The 10000-nt window shown below is 54.0% G+C and overlaps 1 protein-coding gene across 1 annotated transcript in view; it reads right to left on the bottom strand.

The window, feature by feature from the left end:
• Positions 1 to 7071: 7071 nt before the first annotated feature.
• The window catches only part of ttc19 (tetratricopeptide repeat domain 19), a gene marked incomplete at its 5' end in the record, with an annotated part of 7831 nt that continues 4902 nt past the window's right edge, over positions 7072 to 10000 (bottom strand). The window contains 3 exons of the mRNA XM_083927753.1: positions 7072 to 7389; positions 8863 to 9025; positions 9205 to 9368. Coding sequence (XP_083783879.1) covers positions 7127 to 7389; positions 8863 to 9025; positions 9205 to 9368 — 590 coding nt within the window. The 3' untranslated portion in view covers positions 7072 to 7126. The remainder of the gene's footprint in view (positions 7390 to 8862; positions 9026 to 9204; positions 9369 to 10000) is intronic.

The raw sequence follows: 10000 nt of genomic DNA, 5'->3' as shown, positions 1-10000 counted from the left end.
TAAGCTCTGGTCCTGGGTCTCCCCCGAGGCCTCCTCCCAGCTGGACGTGCCTGGAACACCTCCCTAGGGAGGCGCCCAGGGTTCATCCAGACCAGATGATCCTGAACCACCTCAACTGGCTCCTTTCAACACAAAGGAGCAGCGGCTCTACTCCGAGTTCCTCACGGATGCTGAACTTCTCCCCCTCTCTCTAAGGGAGACTCCAGACCCCCTCCTGAGGAAACACACTTCACACGCTTGGACCTGGACCTGGTTCTGTGGGTCCTGACCTGGACCTGGTTCTGTGGGTCCTGACCTGGACCTGGTTCTTTGGGTCCTGACCTGGACCTGGTTCTTTGGGTCCTGACCTGGACCTGGTTCTTTGGGTCCTGACCTGGACCTGGTTCTGTGGGTCCTGACCTGGACCTGGTTCTGTGGGTCCTGACCTGGACCTGGTTCTGTGGGTCCTGACCTGGACCTGGTTCTTTGGGTCCTGACCTGGACCTGGTTCTTTGGGTCGTGACCTGGACCTGGTTCTTTGGGTCCTGACCCAGCTTTCAGGACCACAGGTGAGGGTAGGAACCAGGACTGAGGGTAGATCCAGAGCTTTGCCTTCCTCAGCTCTCTGTTCATCACAACGCTGCGGTAGAGCGACTGCAGCTCAAACAGGATTGGTGACAGAGTGCCCCCCTGGAGGAGGCCGACCCCCACCGGGAACCACTCCGACTCACTGCCCAGGATCCGGACTCAGCTCTCTCTTTGGGGGTACAGAGACTGGACCCCCTCAGAAGTGACCCCCTCCCCCCAGACTCCCCCAGCACCTCCCACAGTATCTCCAGGGACCCGGTCATGGGCCTTCTCCAGATCCACAGAGCACATGTAGACCGGATGGGCCCACTCCCAGACCCCCTCCAGGGTCCTGGAGAGTGCAGAGCTGGTCCTTCAGACCTGTGGGGACCTCAGAACCACCTCCGGAGTCTTCTGGGAGACCAGATCCTGAAGGCCTCCTTCTTCAGGGGGACCCCTGACCCCCGGGGTCCACCACGGTGGTCCAGGGTCCCCGCCCCTTGAGGCACCTGAGACCTTGAGGCCACAGCTCACCGCCACTCCGGTTCGATGCCCCCGACCTCCACAGGGACCCAGAAAAGCTCCTCCGGAGGTGTGAGGTGAAGGTCTCTGGGACAGGGGCCTCCTCCAGACGGTCCCAGTTCACCCGCACTACTGGTTTGGGTTTACCCGGTCTGTCCAGAACCTTCCCCGTCCTCTGACCCACTCATCCCCAGATGGTGATCAGCTGACAGCTCTGCCCCTCTCTTCACCCGAGTGTCCAAAACATCCGGCCTCAGATCAGATGAGACCATCACAGACTGGATCCTGGACCTTTGGCCTAGTGTGCTCTGGAACCAGGTCCACTTCTGAGCCTCCTTCTGTTCCAACATGGTGTTTGTTAAAGAGGATCCAGGACCAGCACACAAGTCTAACACCAGACGCTGGGGTTTAGATCAGGGAGGCCGTTCCTCCCAATCAGCCTCTCCAGGTGTCTCCATCGTTGCCCACGTGGGCGTTGAAGTCTCCCAGCAGGACTCTGGAGTCCCCTACTGGAGCCCCATGCAGGACTCCATTCAGGGTCTCCAAGAAGGCCCCAGACTCTGAACTGCTGTTCGCTGCATCTGCACCAACAACAGTCAGAGTCCCCCCCCCCACCACCCGCAGGCGTAAGGAGGCCACCCTCTGGTCCACCGGGGTGAACTCCAACACCGCGGCGCTCAGCCGGGGGTTTGAGAGTCTCCACACACCCGCCTAAACACCAGCATAAACGTGTGTTAAAGTGTCCTCTAGGAGCATAAACGTGTGTTAAAGTGTCCTCTAGGAGCATAAACGTGTGCTAAAGTGTCCTCTAGGAGCATAAACGTGTGTTAAAGTGTCCTCTAGGAGCATAAACGTGTGTTAAAGTGTCCTCTAGGAGCATACACGTGTGCTAAAGTGTCCTCTAGGAGCATAAACGTGTGTTAAAGTGTCCTCTAGGAGCATAAACGTGTGTTAAAGTGTCCTCTAGGAGCATAAACGTGTGCTAAAGTGTCCTCTAGGAGCATAAATGTGTTAAAGTGTCCTCTAGGAGCATAAACGTGTGTTAAAGTGTCCTCTAGGAGTATAAACGTGTGTTAAAGTGTCCTCTAGGAGCATAAACGTGTGTTAAAGTGTCCTCTAGGAGCATAAACGTGTGCTAAAGTGTCCTCTAGGAGCATAAACGTGTGTTAAAGTGTCCTCTAGGAGCATAAACGTGTGTTAAAGTGTCCTCTAGGAGCATAAACGTGTGTTAAAGTGTCCTCTAGGAGCATAAACGTGTGTTAAAGTGTCCTCTAGGAGCATAAACGTGTGTTAAAGTGTCCTCTAGGAGCATAAACGTGTGTTAAAGTGTCCTTTAGGAGCATAAACGTGTGTTAAAGTGTCCTCTAGGAGCATAAACGTGTGTTAAAGTGTCCTCTAGGAGCATAAACGTGTGTTAAAGTGTCCTCTAGGAGCATAAACGTGTGTTAAAGTGTCCTCTAGGAGCATAAACGTGTGTTAAAGTGTCCTCTAGGAGCATAAACGTGTGCTAAAGTGTCCTCTAGGAGCATAAACGTGTGTTAAAGTGTCCTCTAGGAGCATAAACGTGTGTTAAAGTGTCCTCTAGGAGCATACACGTGTGCTAAAGTGTCCTCTAGGAGCATAAACGTGTGTTAAAGTGTCCTCTAGGAGCATAAACGTGTGTTAAAGTGTCCTCTAGGAGCATAAACGTGTGTTAAAGTGTCCTCTAGGAGCATAAACGTGTGTTAAAGTGTCCTCTAGGAGCATAAACGTGTGTTAAAGTGTCCTCTAGGAGCATAAACGTGTGTTAAAGTGTCCTCTAGGAGCATAAACGTGTGCTAAAGGAAGTGACTTACCGCAGGTGTGGAGGCTGGACTCTCTTCTGATTGGCTCAGAGCCGACGGCAGGACTGCCGACATCGTTATTAATATTATTATTATTGTTATTAATTTAATATGAACGTGTGTGTGTGTGTGTGTGTCTCTGTGTGTGTGTGTGTGTGTGTGTGTGTGTGTGTCTCTCTGTGTGTGTGTGTGTGTGTGTGTGTGTGTGTGTCTCTCTGTGTGTGTGTGTGTGTGTGTCTCTGTGTGTGTGTGTGTGTGTGTGTGTGTGTGTGTCTCTCTGTGTGTGTGTGTGTGTGTGTGTGTGTGTGTGTAATTATCTTCATCTTCACCTGAAAGTGTGTTTACCTGTGATTATCCGTGTTCTCATGACATCATCGTCTTTAACGTGAGAATCACTGAAAACACATCAAAGACATGTTTACATCAGTGTGGAGGTCTAAGCTCTGGTCCTGGGTCTCCCCCGAGGCCTCCTCCCAGCTGGACGTGCCTGGAACACCTCCCTAGGGAGGCGCCCAGGGTTCATCCAGACCAGATGATCCTGAACCACCTCAACTGGCTCCTTTCAACACAAAGGAGCAGCGGCTCTACTCCGAGTTCCTCACGGATGCTGAACTTCTCCCCCTCTCTCTAAGGGAGACTCCAGACCCCCTCCTGAGGAAACACACTTCACACGCTTGGACCTGGACCTGGTTCTTTGGGTCCTGACCTGGACCTGGTTCTGTGGGTCCTGACCTGGACCTGGTTCTGTGGGTCCTGACCTGGACCTGGTTCTTTGGGTCCTGACCTGGACCTGGTTCTTTGGGTCCTGACCTGGACCTGGTTCTTTGGGTCCTGACCTGGACCTGGTTCTGTGGGTCCTGACCTGGACCTGGTTCTGTGGGTCCTGACCTGGACCTGGTTCTGTGGGTCCTGACCTGGACCTGGTTCTTTGGGTCCTGACCTGGACCTGGTTCTTTGGGTCGTGACCTGGACCTGGTTCTTTGGGTCCTGACCCAGCTTTCAGGACCACAGGTGAGGGTAGGAACCAGGACTGAGGGTAGATCCAGAGCTTTGCCTTCCTCAGCTCTCTGTTCATCACAACGCTGCGGTAGAGCGACTGCAGCTCAAACAGGATTGGGGACAGAGTGCCCCCCTGGAGGAGGCCGACCCCCACCGGGAACCACTCCGACTCACTGCCCAGGATCCGGACTCAGCTCTCTCTTTGGGGGTACAGAGACTGGACCCCCTCAGAAGTGACCCCCTCCCCCCAGACTCCCCCAGCACCTCCCACAGTATCTCCAGGGACCCGGTCATGGGCCTTCTCCAGATCCACAGAGCACATGTAGACCGGATGGGCCCACTCCCAGACCCCCTCCAGGGTCCTGGAGAGTGCAGAGCTGGTCCTTCAGACCTGTGGGGACCTCAGAACCACCTCCGGAGTCTTCTGGGAGACCAGATCCTGAAGGCCTCCTTCTTCAGGGGGACCCCTGACCCCCGGGGTCCACCACGGTGGTCCAGGGTCCCCGCCCCTTGAGGCACCTGAGACCTTGAGGCCACAGCTCACCGCCACTCCGGTTCGATGCCCCCGACCTCCACAGGGACCCAGAAAAGCTCCTCCGGAGGTGTGAGGTGAAGGTCTCTGGGACAGGGGCCTCCTCCAGACGGTCCCAGTTCACCCGCACTACTGGTTTGGGTTTACCCGGTCTGTCCAGAACCTTCCCCGTCCTCTGACCCACTCATCCCCAGATGGTGATCAGCTGACAGCTCTGCCCCTCTCTTCACCCGAGTGTCCAAAACATCCGGCCTCAGATCAGATGAGACCATCACAGACTGGATCCTGGACCTTTGGCCTAGTGTGCTCTGGAACCAGGTCCACTTCTGAGCCTCCTTCTGTTCCAACATGGTGTTTGTTAAAGAGGATCCAGGACCAGCACACAAGTCTAACACCAGACGCTGGGGTTTAGATCAGGGAGGCCGTTCCTCCCAATCAGCCTCTCCAGGTGTCTCCATCGTTGCCCACGTGGGCGTTGAAGTCTCCCAGCAGGACTCTGGAGTCCCCTACTGGAGCCCCATGCAGGACTCCATTCAGGGTCTCCAAGAAGGCCCCAGACTCTGAACTGCTGTTCGCTGCATCTGCACCAACAACAGTCAGAGTCCCCCCCCCACCACCCGCAGGCGTAAGGAGGCCACCCTCTGGTCCACCGGGGTCAACTCCAACACCGCGGCGCTCAGCCGGGGGTTTGTGAGTCTCCCCACACCCGCCCGGCCCCTCAGAGCGACCTCCCACTGTTCCTCCGTGCCGTGCCCCGTGCTTTAGGGTCCTTGTCCCCCCCTCCAGCCCCGTTTGTACTCACACTACCTGGGCCTCGGAGAATGCTTCTTGCTGCCTATACGTCATCACGCCGTAACACGTCACACGCATTGATGACGTCATGGCGATGCGTGGCTTTGTTTCCAGATCTTTCCGTAGACCTCGGAGTTTTTGTGCGTCTTGTCGACTGTTTTTGAATCTTTTCATCGACCAAATCTGCAGTAAACACTCCACCTCCGCATCACACCAACGTGAACCTTTCACCGCCATTGTTGTTGTTGTTAAATGTCCGAACAGGCGGACATAACGCTACTGCCGTAGGGCTCGTGCTCGCACACGTGCGCACGCTCGTGCTCGTACATGTGCAAACGGCTCCACTAAAGCCCACCTCTTTCAAGCGGGCCGTGGACGGTCCGCTGGCCGCAGTTGTGCGCGGAGCAGGTGCACTCACACTGCTTAAAGGTACTAGACTTTAGCTGAAAAAACGGTTTTGGCCCCGGCCACAAGGACAGTGTGAGTAGACCCTCACACCCTGGGCCCCTCCAGAGAAGACCAGGGTCCAAGCCCCTATCCAGGAGCACGGGTCCAGATCCAGACCACAGCCCTCAGGGTCACAAACCTCTGCACCACGATGAGGTGATGGTTTTATTATTATTATATTAACTCATTATTAGTTTGATGGAATTCCTCATTTAAATGTGTGTGTGTTAATCCTCTGTTTGTGTGTGTGTGTCTGTATGTGTGTGTGTGTGTCTGTATGTGTGTGTTAATCCCCTGTTTGTGTGTGTGTCTGTGGTGTGTTTACTGTCATCACTGAGCTTTTATTCTGACATGTTCAGTAAACACAACAGGAAGTTCACCTGCATCACCTTCTGTGGGAACCTGCGCACACACACACACACACACACACACACACACACACACACACACACACACACACACACACACACACACACACACACACACACACACACACACACACACACACACACACACACACACACACACACACACACACACACACACACACACACACACACACACACACACACACACACACACACACACACACACACACCTTTGACCTCCCATATTAATAATAATGATATGAATAAACGTTAATATTTATAATGATAAACTTTATTTCTCACACATGAATCAGCTCAAAGTGTTTCACACCAAACTCTCAGAATCAGCAGAAATGAGATCAAACGTGTTGACAGGAGTCCGACGCTCCTCAGGTCACCTGCTCCTGTTTCCATCACAGAGGACGAAGCTCTTCACGCTCACGTCACGTCACAAACGTCACGTCACGTCACAAACGTCACGTCACGTCACGTCACGTCACGTCACGTCACAAACGTCACGTCACGTCACAAACGTCACGTCACAAACGTCACGTCACGTCACGTCACAAACGTCACGTCACGTCACAAACGTCACGTCACAAACGTCACGTCACGTCACAAACGTCACGTCACGTCACAAACGTCACGTCACGTCTCAAACGTCTGGTTTCTGTGTTTGGGCGTCGAGGGGACGAGCCCCCAACTCTCCTGTAACCACCGCAGCTCTGAGCGTCTCACATTTCTCTCTTCTCACCTGAGACTTTAAACTGTCACTGAGTGGAAACGTGTTTTTATAATAAACATCTTTTTATGCAACACAACAAAAATCAACATCACCACGAACAGGAAACCATGACGACGACGACGACGACAGCGTTTACAATGTTCATGTGTTTCTTCTTCACGTGTTTCTGTGCACGCTCGCCGCCGCCCACGCCCACGCCGCAGCTACTCATGCACCCATAACAACACTTCACACCTTTATTTAAAACACACACCTTCTTTCACACACACACACTCGCCCGTCGTCCTCTGAAGCGTGCACAGGTTCGATCCCCGGTCCGTGTGTTGGAGCAGCTCCGTCCTCCTCGTCCTCCTCACTCCTCCTTCCTCTCCTCCTTCCTCTCCTCCTTCCTCTCCTCCTTCCTCTCCTCCTTCCTCTCCTGGCTCCGCTCCTCCTTCCTCTCCTGGCTCCTCTCCTCCTTCCTCTCCTCCTTCCTCTCCTCCTTCCTCTCCTGGCTCCTCCTCTTCTTCACCTCCTTCAGTCCCTCCTGGATCTGGTCCGCGGTGTCCCGGTCCCCGGCCCGCTGAGCCAGACTCAGGGCCTCCTGGTAGAACCGCAGCGCGTCGTCCAGCCGGCCTGCACCACCACAGACACACATCAGAGACGCCTCCCACCCCGTGTCCCCTGACCGCCGTGCTCAGCGCTCCTCAGAGTGTGTGTGTGACGCTGATCTGAGTCTTTATTAAAGTCATATTTTAATAATATTGGGCGCCTCAGTGAAGGGGGCGTTCTTTGTCCCAGCAGCTGAGTGAGCGGAGACGGGCAACAACCAGAGTCACTATAGGCCGAGCATTCACTCCATGGACTGAGAGAAAGGAGAGGAACGCCATTCAAACGCACGCCCACATGGCTACGCTGCTCCTGGATGCTAACATCACTTTCATCTGCACTTAGCTGCAACGGCTAACGCTAACGGCTAACGCTAACTGTCAGTCAAACTCCTCTAATCCTTGTTTTGATGCTGTGGTTTTCTGGAGGGGACGGGTTCAAACAGGCTCAAACAGACTCCGCTCTCCTGGAGCTGCTGGGCCGGGTCTGACCAACCTGGCAACCCCACTGCTGGGCCGGGTCTGACCAACCTGGCAACCCCACTGCTGGGCCGGGTCTGACCAACCTGGCAACCCCACTGCTGGGCCGGGTCTGACCAACCTGGCAACCCCACTGCTGGGCCGGGTCTGACCAACCTGGCAACCCCACTGCTGGACTTCTACTTTGTTGTTGAGACCACGATCTGGAGACTCTAGATGGAGCTGTTCTGATCGTGTCCCGGCATGGACGTCACTTTGTTTTGAAAAGTGGTGGAAACGTAAAAGAACCAGAACAAACACGAGGAACCCGGTTCAACATCAGAGTCCAGACTCAGCTCCGGTGTTTCACAAGGAACACGTCTCTTCTGTCCTCTGGTTTTGTCTTTAGCGTGTTTAAGCTAACATGTTTAAGCTAACATGTTTAAGCTAACTTTAACGTCTCTTCTGTCCTCTGATTTTGTCTTTAGCATGTTTAAGCTAACATGTTTAAGCTAACTTTAACGTCCTTCTGTCCTCTGGTTTTGTCTTTAGCGTGTTTAAGCTAACATGTTTAAGCTAACTTTAACGTCCTTCTGTCCTCTGGTTTTGTCTTTAGCATGTTTAAGCTAACATGTTTAAGCTAACTTTAACGTCCTTCTGTCCTCTGGTTTTGTCTTTAGCGTGTTTAAGCTAACATGTTTAAGCTAACTTTAACGTCCTTCTGTCCTCTGGTTTTGTCTTTAGCGTGTTTAAGCTAACATGTTTAAGCTAACATGTTTAAGCTAACTTTAACGTCTCTTCTGTCCTCTGATTTTGTCTTTAGCATGTTTAAGCTAACATGTTTAAGCTAACTTTAACGTCTCTTCTGTCACACCGCCGCTGATCATGTGACCACGTCACCTCATTGTCAGAAGCTTTTTTTCAGAACATTTTTAACAAAGTTTACTTTTAACACGTGTCCCCAGCGTAAATGACGCCTGTCCTGGTTGAAATCCCGGACGAGCCCCCACATGTATCATCTCTGTGAACGGTGACCTCTGACCTGTGTGCAGCAGGATGCCCGCCATGTTCCCCAGCAGCACGTGCTGGTCCGGGTGCCCCGCCGAGCGGCTCAGGTCCACGGCCTGCTGGACCAGCGCCAGGGCGTCGTCATGGCGACCCTGCAGATCCCAGACGGTGGCCAGGTCGCTCATGAGCACCAGAGTCTGAGAGGAGACACCACGATCACGTCATTTAGGGTCAAACATGGCTCCCTGCTGTGCTACCTGTGGGCGTGTCCTTAATATGGGCGTGTCCTACCGGTGGGAGTGTCCTATATGTGGGTGTGTCCTATATGTGGGTGTGTCCTACATGGGGGCGTATCCTATCTGGGGGCGTGTCCTACCTGGGGGTGGTTGTCTCCCTGCTCCTGGCGGCAGATGTCCAGGGCCGCCTCGTAGTCCTGCCCCGCCTGCTTCAGGTGCAGCGTTGCCACTCGGTATCGAGCCCGAGAGTCCAAACACAGACCGAGCAGCAGACGCGTCTCCTTCCTCAGAGCCTCGTCCTCCTCTGAAGACAACAACACACGGTCAGTGGGTCAGTGGGCGGAGCTAAAGCCTCCTCCCTGCTCTGGTTAGCTCCTCCCTGCTCTGGTTAGCTCCTCCCTGCTCTGGTTAGCTCCTCCCTGCTCTGGTTAGCTCCTCCCTGCTCTGGTTAGCTCCTCCCTGCTCTGGTTAGCTCCTCCCTGGGGCGGAAGTAGCTCAGTCCATAGGTGACTTGGCTGGGAACCGTAGGGTCGCTGGTTCAAGTCCCTGTGTGGACCATGTATGGAGCGTGGACTGGTGGCTGGAGAGGTGCCAGTTCATCTCCTGGGCACTTCCGAGGTGCTGTTGAGCAAGGCACCGAACCCCCAACTGCTCGGGGCGCTGGTCACTGGCAGCCCCCTCGCTCTAACATCTCTCCTTAATTGCATGTATAGGCCCTGGTTGTGCATGTGTGTATTTCGGGTCTGTGTGTGTAACACGTGTGGGATTAATAAAGTAATTCTTCTTCTTCTTCTTCTGCTCTGGTTAGCTCCTCCCTGCTCTGGTTAGCTCCTCCCTGCTCTCGTTAGCTCCTCCCTGCTCTCGTTAGCTCCTCCCTGCTCTGGTTAGCTCCTCCCTGCTCTCGTTAGCTCCTCCCTGCTCTGGTTAGCTCCTCCC

Source organism: Echiichthys vipera, assembly GCF_963691815.1.
Source record: "Echiichthys vipera genome assembly, chromosome: 15".
Lineage (NCBI taxonomy): Eukaryota > Metazoa > Chordata > Actinopteri > Perciformes > Trachinidae > Echiichthys > Echiichthys vipera.
This window is presented reverse-complemented; position numbering and strand designations above follow the sequence as displayed.